The following is a 17,673-nucleotide window of genomic DNA, read 5'->3' as shown; positions in this document are numbered from 1 at the left end:
ACGTGTTAGAATTTTTTAATAATTTATCTGAGATACAATTAATTATGATTTTTTCTATGAAAAAAAACTAATAATTCATTAAAAAAAATATTCTAAACCAATTTAGTAGTCCGTTTGCAATATAGATGCCTAATAATTAATGTAGTTTAACAAATTTGGTATAGGTCTTAACAGATTTTTTGTATGTTTTTTTACCAGACAAAGAAATTAGATTAAAGAGTTAAGGGAATATTTCAATCAATATGTTTTAAAAACTAACCCTTACAAGATTATCTCATACAACAACAAGAATAATCTTATCACGTTAAGTGAAATCAGCAAATCAGCAGAAAAAAAAAAAACATACATTATTAGTCGGCTCACATAATCTGTAAATTACATATTATGTGAGCCTACATGATTTCTAACGAATTTATTAACAAACAATTAGTAACATGTTAAATCAATCCTTTTTGTCAAATATTCCTTCCCCCATTCTAACAATAGAATCATTTTTATCTTCTAACAAGTTAAACAATCAACCATACAACATTTCATGCATGTTTAGTTGAGCATCATCAATCCATGTTTATCAAGAATCACATCATATTTAACATAAAAGCAATTATAAATGCGTGTTTGATTTAAATTATCGGATGTAAAAATCCATGTCAAATGAGAAACAACTCTCAATAGCTTCTGCATATATAGTGAATTTGTCGTGAAAAAAATGATGGTACGCACATAAACAATGCAAATTTAAACGCACTATAAGTTATTTTATAGGTTCAATAAAATTGTTTTGAATGAAATAAATTTATATATATTTATAAAATAAACAAGAAAAAAATCTAAAGTAAAAACATGCGCAAAATTAATTTGCTAGTGAATCTGTCATGTAAGTAAAATTAATGCATCTATATACGGAGTGAAAAGCCCTTGGGCAAGGGTCATTTTATTTGAAAAAATATTTTCAATTTATTTATTTATACTTTTTTTTTGTTTTTTTGTTTACTTTGTTTTATGTTTTTGTTTTCTTATACAAATCTTGAAAAACAAAACTTAAATAAATATAATGTAACATTTGTTTATTAAAAATAAAAATTCAAATCAAAAGAGATATTTTGCTAGTAATACTATTCAGTTATTTGCCAGTTCATGGTCCAAAAATAGGAGGAAAAAAACCCCAAGTCTCTATGACCGTCGATTTTAAAGAAATCGGCGTCATGGTGTATGATTGATCAGGCTGGTTTCAGGCTTTCAGCTAGCTTTGACATTTGTGATTTGTGTAGAGCATTGGGAAATTCACAACAAGCATCATGATTGGGGTTTAGTTTGTATAAGTGACTATAGATTTTTGGGTACAATAATTGACAAGAAAGGGAAGACACCCTCAAATTCACTTGCATGTTTGCAAAGCCAAAAGTGGTCAAATTCAAAGGATTATTGTAAGTTTAAATTGCAAGTAATTTTATCTAATTATAACTCCTAAACTCAAGTAGTTATTGGGTGGCCAAAGAACTCGATCCCTTGAGAGGAATGCCTACAAAGTGAGATTTTTGATGGTTTAAGGGAGATTTAAAATTGGTACTTGTAAATTATTCTTTGCTCTTTGCTTTTGACCAAACTTACACTAACCTTTCCTAAGGTTAGTGGTAAAATACACAAAAGTCATTCTAGCAATTACACACGTCTCCTCTGCATTATTGAGATATTACATGCACCTATATACACCTTTTGCTGACAACAAAATACAAATGATGTCATTTTGCGTTACTATGAGTTGTAAAATAACCCCATAAACCCTTTTCCCACCATCTTCCTCTTCTCTGGAATCCTAGCTCGAACCCTCTCTTTTCAAATTCTCATTTCTTCATATGTGCCGTGAATGTGTAAAAGTCTTCCTCTAGCTAGCTCCAAAATACAATCCCATTTTTTATTCACAACTTTTAACATAACCCTACTGGGGTGGATTTGATTTAGGTTTCACTAAGGTGGGTATATATATAAACAATGAATTGGTGGTTTTGCGGGGATGAGGGTGGTGGCATGGTGGGTTGTTAAGGGTGGACTAATTTAGTGAGGCTTGGGTTAGATGTGATCAATGGAAGATCGAAAGGGGTTGGAGGCGATTCAATGATGGCTAAAGTAAGGTTGCTAGAATGAATGGAGTTGGTTGTGAAGCTTGATCATGTTGTTGTAGTGGATGGGTGAGAAAAATGTTAAAAACATGCTAATTATTAAGGGTTTTTTAGTAAATTAAAACACATTTTAGTTTCTAAATTATTCTTAAAAATAAAAAGTCATGTGTTTGACATGTGTTTGTTAAATGATTATCATTTCCTTAATGTGGGTGTAAAAATAGCATATCATAATGATTCCGAGAAGTTGTGTATAATTTTCAAATAAAAGAAGATTTAGGTATATAAAGTTAGTTTAATTTTCTCTAAAATAGTTTTGCATGTTATTTCGGATAAAATATAACTTTGATAATCACTTTATTTGTTAAATGTGTAATTTTGGTTCAATTTTCATTTTTTTTATATTTTATTCTTTTATTTCTTATATTTTAATTAAATTATTTTTTATGATACCTATTTAATCCTATCATATATGATTAAAGGATATTTCAATATCACTTTTATTACTTATATATATGCACACAAAAATATATTTTTATTTTGAAATTTCTTTTATATAGTTTTAAGTTAATTTTCATTAACAAACATAAGATATTGTTGGTTTGAGTAAAATTAAATTCGAATTTCTTAAATAAAATCTTAAATTTAAATTTTGTAGATGAAAAAAAAATAATTAAGAGAATACACTAAAAAATTATTAATTATAGGACTTTTTAATCATTGACTTTGTTGATGGATATATATATATATATACTTCAAACCAATGACATAGTATAGTAAGTAAATAAAAGTTAATTTAATTAAAAAAGAAAAAAGACATAAATTGGTACGTACTTAAAAAGGCAAAAATTAATTAAAATTTGAAGATTATTTCATTTACAAATATGAGTAGGACACAATCAAGTTACCACAAATTCCAAATGCAAGAGGGAAGGGGATAGAAAAACATGGAAAGGGTAGCTAGCCCCACGGTGCACATGAGGTGCAGTGCTATGGAAGTGGCCTCTTTTAAAGTTCAACGCTCGATGCTGGCAACAAGGTGTAGTGTCATGTCTCTCAACTATTATCATCTTCATGCATATTTTTTCCCACCTAATATATCCACAACCACTCAGGTTTCAAAGTTAGGGAAAAATCAAATGAAGTGAATTAAATTTTCCAAGTAAGAGACAAACTACAATTCCAAAAAATCTGCGCACTCTTTGTTCCCTATTCACTGCAAGGGCAAGCAATGCAATGCCAGCAAGCACGCTCAGTAGTGGTGATCAGATGAAAGCTCAACTGGCTGATGGCAAAAGTGAGAGGGGTCTACACCCCCAAAAATGGAAACTGGCATTAATGTCCCTTTCCACACCCATGAAAGCTTTCTCCTACTAGAAACCCTAAACTACCCCACCCTAAAAGCCTAAGGGGATAATAACTAATAAGCTTATATTGGTGGTGTTGTGTGTGGAATCATTGGACCCCACATGTGGAGGAAAATTATTAATGTCATGTGACTTCAATTATCATCACTTTGTTTCATTCACTTCTTTCAATTCACCCCCTTTTATCTTTTTTCAACTCTTTCTTCCTATTCTCACACCCTTTGTGGTAAATCCTTCTTCTTGGAGCTTGTTAGTTTATGGTGTTCTCGTGGATTGTAAATGATAATGTTTATGAATTATAGTCGTCATGCCAATTTTGAAAGGCACAGAAAATGTGTCCAACCATGTGACGCCCTATAAAGAAGTAGTGTGTGTTGAACTAGGACTAAGTGACTAACCTTTGGGTGGCTACAAATCCATAATAATTGAAACGTAAAAGAATGACCCGAAGAGAGAAAGAGTTTTGTTTCGTCCTTTTATGTTAACATTTATATGTAGTCTGTAAAATTTGGCCCTCAAATTTTACATATATGTTAAAAAAGAAAAAAAGGAAACAGAAAAAGAATAGCAATAATTTTTTGGAAGGCAAAAAGAATAGCAATAGTGGTCCCTATGATATAAACTATTTAAAACACCCAACTGGCTACAATGCAATAAACTACTAAATGAAGCCATGGTTATGTATCTGATAATTTTGAGATCTTATGCAACATGTATTCACTGAATTATTTTATATCAAAATTTCTTAATCAAACCATCATTAATTATTCTGATGTCTTAGTCGTTTAGAAAAAAAATACTTGCAACTTATAGACTTTGTCTACTTGTAAATAATGGGTGCGTAAGTTTAAAAATTTTGAAGACTAAAAAATTTAAAATTTACAAGTACTCAAGGAATGTTGGGATTTTTTCATGAAACTAACTATTTCAACTTAAAAAATGACTTATAATTTTTTAAAACTTCTTTCAATAAATTTATTAGTGAAATTTATTAAAATAATTTCTTTTAAGCTTATTTTAATAAGTTTAATAATAAAATTTATTATATAAACTCTCATAACGTAAGAATTTATGTAAGCATTTATTTGCACTTCCTCAAATGCATATTATTACCACGAATATCTTTTTGTAAAATTAGTTTATAAGCTAGTTGAAAGTTTATAAGTTACAAGTTAAGATTGAAAAATTAAAAGTTAATTGATTTAATTAAAAATGTTTTATAAGACTAACTTATAAGTTCATTGATAAATATCAAATGACATAAAAAAGACATATTTAATTGTACCAATGATTTAATTAACAAAAGGAGAATTTTTGTATTTAAGAATTGAATCGATAAAATAAAAATTATGCAAGGAATGATGTAATAATGATAATTGATGAATCGATTATCATATGTGTGTAAGAATGTAAAATTAGATATGAGAATTTGTTTTAGACGTAAATAAAAAAGATAAGATGATTTTTAAATTGAATAAGAGGATAAAATAAAATTTTATATAAAATAAAGGATAAAATTGAGAAGAAGAAAAATTAATAACTTATAAAAGTTTATTTTTCATAAGTTATTTTAAGTACTTATCAAAATAAGTTACAACAATAAACTCCTATACCAAACAAACTTAATCAAAGGAGTTATAAGTTAGTCAAATTTTTTACAAGTTTATCAAAGATCTTTTCAAACATAGCCATGCACAGAATTTTCAATTAAATTTCAAAAAAACACAAAAAATAAATTTAAAATAATATATATATATATATATATATATATATATATATATATATATATTATTTTAAGTACTTATAAAAGTTTATTTTTCATAAGTTATTTTAAGTACTTATCAAAATAAGTTACAACAATAAACTCCTATACCAAACAAACTTAATCAAAGGAGTTATAAGTTAGTCAAATTTTTTACAAGTTTATCAAAGATCTTTTCAAACATAGCCATGCACAGAATTTTCAATTAAATTTCAAAAAAACACAAAAAATAAATTTAAAATTATATATATATATATATATATATATATATATATATATATATATATATATATATATATATATATATATATATATATATATATATATAATGGGTCAAAAGTTATTACTAACATCACGGGAAATTGGTGGTCAAGAATCTTACAAAAGGCTGCGAGATTGCTACAAAATGGGTGGAGTACATTGTGATAGTTTAAAGCAAAGCTAAAATATTGATTCTTGAATTATGGTTTGGTTTTAAATGTAGCCCTTTGTAAGTTTTTCAAGACGTTGTTATGGAATATGGGACACTTGTTAGTTAAGTTCCTAATACACTGTTGAAAATTTGAGGGTCCTTAACCTTTTATGGAAAACTCCAGCAGGAACGCAATCTCTAGCAAATCTGAAAATTACTGGTTCACTTTATATGATAATAGAAGATGTCCTATAAAAACTTAGGCTAACGGGGAGGAAATTTTCAATTATTAATTTGCTTTTAATTGATTGAAGTTGAATATCATGCTCCCAAAATCAAGACTTTTTTTTATCAGCACATTAGTTTCATTAGAAAGGTACAATGCCTTTCCCAGGTACAAAATATATAGTTTGATCATTCCAACAGAAACTTGATCAACCTTCTGATGACAGAAAACCCAAACGTTATTATATACAGAAAATCCAATACCTCTGCCAAAAAGCACATCATATCCGCCTCACTAAATTACCCAATAACAAAAAAAGTATTTTCAACTAAGAAATACATTTATTTTTGTGTGTTATTTTGAATGCTTTTCTCAATTACAATATATATTTTCGGTAGGTCGTCTTACAAAACACACATACACAAATATTAAAAAATCATAATTATGTAACTTTATTAAAAAAATAGAATTAAAAATATACTTAGCAAGTTTTCAATGTTCCTTTTAATTATTGTTTCTTTGTAGTCAATTTTTTTTTTAAAATGGTTCTGATTCATATGTACATTTAATTAAACGTACCACTAAAAATACACGTTTTTACGATGCAAGATTAATTATGGTCGTAAAAAAATTATCAACATTTGAGTAGTAGTGATAATTTTATAATTATTATCAACATTTCAAAAACCGTCTTTGAATTAAGGTTCTCCCCCCTAGAGAACTTCATCACCTTCGTCACCTCTTTCCTAGTCAACCTATTCATTTCTCTCTCTCTCTCTCTCTCACCACTCTCCTTTTCTTCTCATCCCTCTTCATCAGTCTTTGCGATAAAGCTCCCCTCAAAATGACAATAAAAAAATAACAACAACGATGATGGAAATCTCAGCTTCCTCGAGGAACCCGATGATGCCACCACTTCTCACAACGACCATTTTCTAGATCTCGACCAATTCGACGAGGACGTCGAGGATGATGAGGATGACTTTAGAGACTTTGTCGGCTTCGACCACTCGTCAGAGGAGGCATTCAAGGAGCCCGAGGTGGACAATAAGGACGTCATCATTTTGAAGGTGCACAACTTCACCATTGTCATTGAGAACAACCGTTTTGTCATGATCAAGATCTGCGCGCCCTAGTACGACCATTGCCAGGCCCTCGTGTTGGAGTGAGAAAGAGATTTTTTTTTATCATTGTAATTAGGGTTTTAGGTTCCTAATTGGTACTCAAAAGTATTTTTTCTACAAACTCAACATGAATGTATTGTCAACTAAACTGTATCTATTAGGTAAAAAGAAATTAATTGAATTTATAGAAGTAAATGACAGTTTAGAAGTTTTTATGTTTATTTCATTATAAAAATAATTAATTAATATTCCATTAATTGCTCTAGTAGTGTACCCATTAGGTGAATATTATTAAGGGGTCAGATGTGCACGACAACAAGGTTATTCTAAAGGATAGGGGCAGAAGGAAGTGATCTTAAATATATAGGGTTCATTGTACATGAGATTCCTGAAAAGCCACTCACACACATATGATACATATTATGAATGCAAAGGTGTTGTCAGTTCACGAATATAGGGCTATGTACGTATGAGTAGCGTGTGATGCTTTCGAAGCCAATTTAACATCTTTCAAATTGCTTTCAATGCCCTTGATGTAAGGGTTTGGTGGGGTTGAAGTGATTACCATCAACGATGCCAACAAATTCCCTTGTCAATGTCTGAAAGAGACCTCATGGCTACTCTCGTATGACACGTTTTTATTTGTTTGATCTGTATGTGTTGACGTTGAGTAACATTATTTCAGTTGCAATCTTAGCCGAAATATAAATGTTACTTAATGTAATTTCCGGGAGGGTCATATGCTTAACACTAGAATTTGATTTTGCTGGCTATTATGCTAGAAACAGTTTCATTTGTACACAAATATCTACGCGTTTTTCTATTTTTGTTGTTGAAGTTTAGGATGTGTTTTTAGCTTTTTTGTTTATCAATATGCCTTTTTTATTTTTTTTGTTAATGTATTGTCGAACATTTCAAATTCTCTCGAATTTCATCTAAGGGAAGGGTTATCTCTTTAAAAAAAAAGAGAAAGAATTCTAAGACAAAAATATTAAATAGTATTTTATTTCAATGTATCGAAAATTCTTATAAGAGAAAGAAATCTAAGACAAAAATATTAAGTAGCTAGTATTAGTGTATCATATTCAATTATAACTAGGTTTGGTCTAAGTCTCTGGATATTAAAAAAGTAACATTAGACTACGAGTAATTTGAGTATTGTGAGGTGACCACATGCATTTCAAATAGTGTTGTAATCTATTGATTCTCTAGTGACCACTATTATATATTGGTCTAAGGTAGATGGTCATGTCCGAGTATCCTAAAGTGTAGAAGACAAGTTTTTGGAACATGAATTTTGGGTTCAATTTTAGCTTAATTATTTTACTCTGAGGAAAACGTGAAAAAAATTATTGGTAATAGAATCTGTGTTCTAGCTAGAACATATATGTACAATGGCATCGATCAACATCATGGCTCTTTATCATATGGATAAAGTACAAAGTTTTTGTCTTCCTCAACTTTTTCAAAAGCTTTTAAATATTTGTTCCAAGAACAGTTTTTATCTGATTAATTAAATATGCACCAACAACATCAAACTCAAAATCACACTGTCATAAGAAAAAAAATGTTAATCTCTTTCAATAGAAGACCTTCTTAAGTTGAAAAACTTGATGGCTCAGATTAATTAGTAATTTCTGATATTTGAGAAACAATATAGTAGTAATCAAGCTATAATTAAATACATCAACAGGAATATATGCCTAATTATCATTTAATGACAATTGACTCATAGCAGCTACAATCATCCTAAGCAAAATAATATTTAATGATGACAGTAACGTGGCTTCAAAGTTATACCCTGTGCTCTCTTTTTTTTTTTTTTTTTTACCTCTGTTCAAAATACAAAACTAATTTACACAATCATATTTGTTTTCTTTGGTGAATTTTAATTTAGAATAAATTACATAAATAGTCCCTAATGTTTCATACAATTACACATAATTCCATCCTTTTTCATCCTTTCAATTTTTGTCATCATTTTTTTAACATTTTAAATAGTACTTTAAACACTAAAAAAGATGACATTTGAAGTATCTCTTTCTATCTTAACTCTCTGGTTCATTAAAAAAAAATTTAATTAATTCAGAATTCAATAAATAAGTAAAATCTAATCAATGATTTATATTATTTTCGTCAAGGATTAAATTCAGAAAATAACCCAATGATTCAATCTTTATTTTAATATATTAATCACTTATGTTTAATAATTTAATTATTATTTAAATTATTTTAAGAATTTAATTATTATTTAAATTACTTTAAAGATAAAAAATAAAATCAACATATTTTATAAGAATTAAAATAAAAATTTTACAATGAAAAATTATTAAATTACTGAAAAAAGAATATTTAAGTCTTTATTATATGATGATGGTGTAAAAGTCGATGACGAGGACTATTATAATATCTCACTGATATAATTGCATAAGTTATTGGTCAACCTGCAAAGGGTTTCATGATGATATCACAATAATGGTAACCAGTTTTGGGGTAAACAGAGTTAGCAGCCAGTGGTTAGTGCATTTCCACAAATACTGGTATCAGTTGTAAAGTGTACGTGAGAAGCCCTTCACATGGGGGGGGTGCGTGAGAGTGGAACTTTCCTTTCACTTGCCCTAAACTGCAGCACAAAAAATTAATTAAAAACAATGCAGCAAAGAGAGAAGGGACCATAACATTTACCAAAATTAAATTGGGAAAAGAGAATGAGATAAAAATAAGAATAATTGGGGTTTCCATTTTTTTGTAAAAGAAGATCAAGTGTGTCCCTTTTCTGTGTTCATTGTCTATTTCTATATAGCACACTAACTTCCACTTCTCTGAAACACTCACACACACACACCATTATCTCATCACAACTACTACTACTATAGGTACTTACTACTTTGCCTAGCTCCTCTTTCTCTCTCTTCCCTTTTGCACTGAACTTCACTCTCTCTTCTATATCAAGGGTTGATCACATAACCTCAATATATTTCTAATAATAATTGATATAGTTTGAGTTATTGTTTCGAGACACACAGAAAAAGAGAGAGAGAGAGAATGGGTAGAGGGAGAGTTGAGTTGAAGAGGATAGAGAACAAAATCAACCGCCAAGTAACTTTCTCAAAAAGAAGGAACGGTTTGCTCAAGAAAGCTTATGAACTCTCAGTTCTCTGTGATGCTGAGGTTGCCCTCATCATTTTCTCAAGCCGTGGAAAGCTCTATGAATTTGGAAGTGTTGGGTATTATTTCTCTCTCTCTCTGAACTGCAAAAATCTAACCCTACCCTTATTTGCAGTTATTTAATTTGTGCACTTATTTTTTTTTTTGAAAGTTTTGAGTCCATTTTTGTGAGGTGCAAATCCCAATAGGTATTAAAATTTTAGATTTTGAGTTTTTTTTTTCTCTGTGTGTGTGTGGTGGTGCTGAGATAGATAGATAGATAGATACCTTCTTCTCTTCTCTGAGCAAACACACTTTCTTCTTGCACATCAGCTTCTTTCACCAAAATGGTCACTGGTTTCTGCTTCAGGCTTCCTTTATTTTGCCACGACTGAATTTGATGTTTTTAAGATTCAACCAACACACCCTCTTTCATCACTCACTTTCCACCCTTTATTTTTTTTATTTATATATTTTTTAATCAATTTTCTTTTTTCCCTTGTGTTCTTCTTCTTTCTATCAGTCACCGTTCTTTGTTTTTGCTTCTTTCTCTAATCAACACATGCACCTGATACCTTCCTAGCCTCTCTCTCTCTCTCTCTCTCTCATAGGTTCTCCTTTTCTGGATCACTGGATCTTGTGCCCTCGATGATATATATTTTTCGTTTTTTTTTCCTTCTTCTTCTTCTTCTTCTTCTTCTTCTTCTTCTTCTTCTTCTTCTTCTTCTTCTTCTTCTTCTTCTTATGGCAAGGGTTATTAGAGAGGAAAAAAAAATCATGAGTTTTGCATCATTCCAATCACAGGTCGACCCGTTTCATCGTCCTTCCACCTGATACCTCCCTATTGTCAGTTAAAGGTTTCAGCTTTGCGCACTGATCTAGCTACTGATGGAACAGTACATATCTATTTTCCTTCTTTCTCAGAAGGAAAAAGAAGAAACAAGAAAAAACTGAAAAGGAACAAAGCAATTATATATACCCAGTTTTGTAACATAGTGTAATTAAAATGGACGTGTTGATAACTCTCTTGTACCGTTGTGCAAGATCTAGGGCTTTCACAACATATTTCTGTATATGGGAACAATATAATATAATATTTTTTTGTTATAGCTTGAAAGCCTTGAACTTTTTAACCATCAAGAATCTGGTTCTTAACCTTTGTTCTTTGATCTTTCGGTTCTATCATTGTATCTTCTCAGAGATTGTTCTATCTTATGTGTGTCCCGAAAACAATTGCTGTGTCTCTATTTCTTGAGGGGATTGACCATCATATGGGGTGCTTTTGCTGAGTTTGGACTTTGCAATCACAGATAGGTTCTGCTTCTCTTTTTTGTCTTTTACTCTTAGGTCTTTTTAGATGATCAATTGATTCTCTCTCTTTTTCTTTCTCTCTCTTCCAGGGAATCTCCTTAATTAGTTAACCTGCAATGTTGTGTGCATTTTTTTTCGTGTTTATGGAGGAGTAATGGCTTATCCTGCACTGCAGCTAGTTTAATTAAGTTTTGTATTTTGATCTTGTATGATGATAATAAATGGTTATGTTTTATCAATTGGTCAAATTTTTTTAAATAAAACTTGAATAGTTTCTTTTTCTTCCTTTGCTTGCTAGCCCTAATAGGTATTATTTGAGTCTGGTCAAGGTATGAATGGCTGAAAATATGAAAAAGGAAAAAATATAAGAAAAAGACTAAATATGTTTCTGTATGTCTTGTTTTTAGATTTAACCTAAAATTAAAATTTCTGACATTTTAACATAATTTTGTGAATACGAGGACATCTGTGGCAAAAATTTCGCATGTGCGGGTGAAATGTTTAAGTTTATATGGTGATAGTTAGGGATTCAAAAAGAGAAATGTCCTTTTTTCTTTTTTACTGTTTTTTGGATCGTGAGTTACCTTCTCTCTTATTCCAGCATTTAATTTTCTCAACAATTATTTAGGTGTTCTTACATATGTCCGTGTAAGAAAATCCCTCAGAAATGATGCTCACGTTCAGATTTTTCTTTTTCGGTCAGCTTAATTTGGTTATTTACCTCTCTACCTTTGTCTTGATCGAGTAGAAAATAACGTAATGATATATATATTTATTATTATTTTATTTAATTTTTGTTTGCAAAGAGAAACTCTTTTTGAATCTACTAGGGGAGTCATTAATTTCAAATTTTGTAGACCATTTCGTAATGTTAACTTTGATTTGTCATGGAAATAGATTTATTCCTTCCGGGTATATATCGAATTGTTCATGCATTGTGGGAAGGCATACTCATACTTCATTTGAAACACTAATTGCTATAATTTCTCCATTTTTTTCTTTTCAAAATACAAGAATTTTGTCTTCTATATTCGTTGCATTTATAAACCTATACATTATACGTTGTTAATAACCAAATGGATGAAAAAGGATTTTGAAAAAGCAACTTAGCTAAATTTCGTAAAATAATTCAGAAAAATTATTTTATTCTTGGACACTGTCTTTGTATGGATATTTGGTTTGATATAGAACATGTCTGCAGGCTATGAGCATATTTGGGTAATTTGTCTGCTATCAGTTTTGAGTACCATGCATAATTAAACACTTCTGTGAATTAATAGTAAGGTCGTTTAATCACTTTTTATTTTCGTTTTTGTTTATATCTTACATAAAAGTGATCGAATATATAATAATAAGTTGTTTAATTAGTTGTGTGAAATAACCAAAAAACAATATAGTTGTGTTTTGTGTACATATACATTTTTTAATGAGGAAAAATAACTAGTTGGTAAATTATATTAAAAACTAATTTACATAATAACTTTCAAAAAACTTTAATTTTTTTTCGAAACATCAATTTAATTAGCCTCAAAATTATTTTTTGAGTCATAATATGTTGTCCCTGTTAAACTTTATATTTAGAATTTGAACTTTATAATCCACGTATATCTTTAATTACTAACTAGTTCACCTATTGGAATCCTTCAAATTTAAATCTAAACATATAAAAAATAATTGAAGTCCTTAACTTCGAGATATGATATATATATATATATATATATATATATATATATATATATATATATCACAAAACTGAGGCGAAACTACTTGGAATTGCATACATAGGTATTAAGATCAAAATATTAATTGGAGTTTCAAAACACGTGTAGTTTTGTTTAAATAGTATAATTTTCAATGATGCAGAATTTTTAAAATTTTTCCTCATTTTAATCTCCTATATAAAACATCAACTGCCAACGTTTACACAACTATACGTAATTTAATTTGCTTTGTACTAATATTGACCAATCAGTTACCTTTGATTCGCAGGACTACCAATACTATTGAGCGATACCAACGTAGCTCTTTTACTCCTCAAGACGAACACGTTGAATGTGAAACTCAGGTATGCATGTGTTCATTAACCCAAGCTCAATTAAACATTATTTTTTAAATTATTTGTCTTCTATGGTTTCTAAATTTTAAATTTTCTACATGAGATTCTTTTTACTGCTACGTGTTAATTTGATCTCTTGTCCTTTTTTAAACAAAAATAACAAGGGTGACAAAGGACAATAGTCTATATTAATTGGTACAAAACTTTTTTTTTCAGCATGCTTGGGAAAATAATTAACCTAGTATATAAGATAAGGCTTTGTTGTTGGTGTTGCAATGTTGCATGTTAATTGTGAAATTAAGCACACTTCCTTCCATCCATTAGTTGTGAAATATTTTCCTTTTGAAAGAATGCAAAAAGATAGCCCCGTCTATAGTATATATTAATCTAAAGTCTTAATGATATGATACATCTCTATATATAACAGCACATAATTATATCTTGTTAGTGAATCAATTATGAATTTTTTGTTTTGGCAATTAGAGCTGGTACCAAGAAGTTTCAAAGCTAAAGGCAAAGTATGAGTCTCTTCAAAGGACCCAGAGGTAATCACTATGCCCCTTCTAAAGTATAGAGTTTAATTTATTTTAACATATACCTTCTGATTAATATATTGTCATGTTTTCAACAGTCACATGCAAATTAAATGTATGTTAATCACAAACAAAAGGAGTTAATTAATATAGTAACAAAGGTTAGAAAATCATAACCACCCATATAAAAATTAACTTTCCAATCTATTGTTGTTTTAGGCATTTGCTTGGGGAAGATCTTGGACCATTGAACATAAAGGAGCTGCAGAATATTGAGAAACAGCTTGAAGGGGCTTTAGCACAAGCAAGACAAAGGAAGGTGCGAACACATATCTAGAGTTTCTCTTTATTGCTCTATGGATTTCTTGTTGGTACTTTACCTTAATTAGGTTGTAAAGCATGCAACAATCTTTCCAGTAGTTTCACTAGAAGTACTATACATCATACTCTTTGTGATGTATATATGTACACAAGATTATCAAGTTTGAGAGTCTACGTAAACTTGTGAGAATTTCATAGATTCGACTCGTGAACTCAACTTATAGACTCATAAGAGTCTACTTCATATAAAATTAATAATAAAATATTTATAAATGATATATCAATTAAATATTTCAACAATATAATAAAGTAAAATAGTAAATCATAAATTTCATAATACTTAAATAATCAAATCTAGTAATGTATCACTACTAAATAATAACTTGCATATGTTAGTGGTAAATCATTCCCATTGATGATTTGATGTTATTAGAGAACAAGAGTTTTATTTTATTAAAGGTAGAATTTTTTTTATTTGAGAACAACACACTAAATGAATATATGTTGATCACTAAATAGACAGAAAATAACTCAAAATGACTTATATTTCGGTTTAATTTTTTTAACTTATTGACTCGTCGACTCGGTGATAAATTCGAGAGATTATCGAGTTTACTTAGAGTTTATAGAGTCTACTAAAAAAAGAATTTGCATAGAGGTCAACTCACAAAAGATAAGTAGACTCGTAAACTCGTAAGAGTTAACGAGTTAACTCGATAATTTGATAACCATGTGTGTACATATAATAAACATTACCATATGATATATATAAGAGGGAGGTAAGGAAAAAAAAGAGAGAGATGGAGGAGTTTACTTTCCAATACATATGTAAAGTTAACTAGTTTTTTTTTTATTTTCTTATCAAAGCCCTAATTTGTACTTCTATAAAGAGTTAATGTCAAAACATTCAAGGGAAGAAAATTAAATTTATGAAAATAAAACAAAGCATGTATATCCTTCAAAGTATTTTTCTCCTAATTAAGGATTCTTATAGATTCATTTCATTATAAATTTCAGTCGTCTCACTTTTTACTAAAATCCCAACTTCAAGATATATAGAGGAAATCTTGATACAAGTTATAAACATGTGTAAATCCTCTCTTTTTTACATAATATATATCATTTTGCCTTAAAAAAAAAAAAGAAGAGGAAATCTTGCTATTAATTAATGCCTAATATGGCCTTTAGGCACTTCCCAGAATAAAATAAATAAATTAATGCCTAAAAATATTCAGTAAAATATACTTTGATTTAGATGTCCAAATTAAACAGCCAATTGAGACTCTAGAGACAGATAGCATTAACTAAATGGGAAGCAATCTTGGTAATGACCAAGTTTCTAAACAAGCTTTAATTTGTTTGAAGCTTTAAATGAAAAATCTCAACAGGTTTTTTGTGTATTTCATACGAAGAGCTAGTTTCAATCTGTTTTACACACCATAAGTTGTATTGCCAGTTGAGACGCTAGAAAGAAAGAATTTTGGATGACATTACTTAAATTTTATTTCAATTGCAGACACAAATCATGATTGAACAAATGGAAGAGCTTCGCAGAAGGGTGAGCCATGCTACTTGCACACCTATTTTGGCCTTATAATTTTCCTATCTATAGTCAAATTAATTTTTAAAGTCAATTACTGTCCAAGTATGCTTTACAATTGAAATCTTAATATACATTATGGATCAGTATTCATTAATTTACTCAATTTTGATATTTTTCAACCATCTTGCAGGAGCGCCATCTTGGAGACATGAATAAGCAACTTAGACTCAAGGTTTTACAATGTAGCACCTAACAATTTAGGTGTAGATGTGCACCATTTTAGTGCAGGATAATGTCTTGCCATATTTTTTCTCAATTAATTAACACGTATATTCTAATTTCTTTATAAATTGAATCTTAATTTTCAGCTTGAAGCAGAGGGATTTAATCTTAAAGCTACGGAAAGCTTGTTGAGCTTTACTTCAGCTGCTGGAAACAGTGGCTTTCACTTTCAGCAGCCTCCTCAAACCAATCCTATTGATTACCAGCAGCCAGAACCCTTTTTGCAAATAGGGTAATTAATGAAAATTTCTTTTAAGCATATGATCGATAGTTAATTACACCAAAAGTTAAATAGACAAACATACTAGCTAGTGTTAATAAATTTTTAGCAAAGGTAATGTGAAATAAAATTAAAATTTCAAGAACAGGCGTGGTTATTTGTCCAACAACTAACTTGATCACACTTCAAACCCTTAAACAAACTCTTGCAATTAAAACCTTGATTAAATGAAATATGAAGATGTAAACAAGTTTAGAAATGTATAAGATACCTTTATTTCATGATAAGTTTTGGGTCAACTTTATGCCATATGTCAAATTTCAATTTGTTGTATGTGATATGTTGGTATCCGAAAACAGAAATACAAATGATAGACTTTCAATGGTCAGAAATTTTAATTTAATTAACCTCTTACTTTGAATAGGTACCATCAATATGTTCAATCTGAGGCATCTAATGTTCCAAAGAGCATGGCTTGTGAGACTAACTTCATGCAGGGATGGATCCTTTGATCAATCTTATTAATTGAATTAAGTATATGATGATTTACCTTATTGTCTATATCCTTTTTAGATTTTTTGTGTTTTGGCTGTTGTTAAATGTACCTTTGTCACCAGAAAAGTTGCAAACTTGTTTAGCTCTTTCTGTAATTGGATACAAGTACAGACAATGGTTTTACTATATGTTAAAGCAATGCTATTGTTTTTAACTTTGATGCTTTGAACCTATATCCGCATATGTGTGTATCTCTTCCTTACCTCGCCATGAAAAGCATTCTCTATATATGGGAAAAAAAAGTGGAAAATAAAAAAAGAAAAAAGGAGAGGCAAAGCAAGAGAATGAGTTGCTTGCTAATAGAGTTTCATAAATTCTTTGTTAATAGGATGTTTGATATCTTTTAGCATTCTCAAAATTTGAAGAAAAAAACATATATTTAATAAATAAAAAAGTAGGATTTTGAGGATTATGTATGACGATGACTCCTTTTCTTCATGCACCCTGTTTTATTAAATTACTAGTAACTTTAAGAACAAGAAAATTTTACTTAAAACCTTTCTTTCCCTTTTTTATTTTCATGTCTTTTAGTTTTAGCTACTCTATATCCAAATGTTTCGCTATATAACAGAAGCGGGAGACTGTTATATATAATCTAACTAATTAATGATTTCTGGGTGATTTTAAGTTTTCAATTTTTCTTAACTTCATTTTGAAAACATAATAAACATGATTAAATTGGTACTTAAGTCAA

The 17,673-nt window shown here is 29.5% G+C and overlaps 1 protein-coding gene across 1 annotated transcript; it reads left to right on the top strand.

The window, feature by feature from the left end:
- The first annotated feature begins 9,806 nt into the window (after positions 1–9,806).
- On the top strand, positions 9,807–17,152 carry LOC114405821 (MADS-box transcription factor 6-like). The gene is made up of 8 exons (XM_028368323.1): positions 9,807–10,238; positions 13,459–13,534; positions 14,009–14,070; positions 14,278–14,377; positions 15,896–15,937; positions 16,113–16,154; positions 16,291–16,436; positions 16,849–17,152. The coding sequence occupies exons 1-8, from the start codon at positions 10,057–10,059 to the stop codon at positions 16,934–16,936; spliced, it is 738 nt and encodes a 245-aa protein (XP_028224124.1). The 5' UTR covers positions 9,807–10,056; the 3' UTR covers positions 16,937–17,152.
- Positions 17,153–17,673: the final 521 nt, after the last annotated feature.

Source organism: Glycine soja, chromosome 3 (genome assembly GCF_004193775.1).
Source record: "Glycine soja cultivar W05 chromosome 3, ASM419377v2, whole genome shotgun sequence".
NCBI classification, from domain to species: Eukaryota; Viridiplantae; Streptophyta; class Magnoliopsida; order Fabales; family Fabaceae; genus Glycine; species Glycine soja.
Note: the sequence above shows the minus strand (reverse complement) of the source record. Positions and strands in the feature narration are given on the sequence as shown.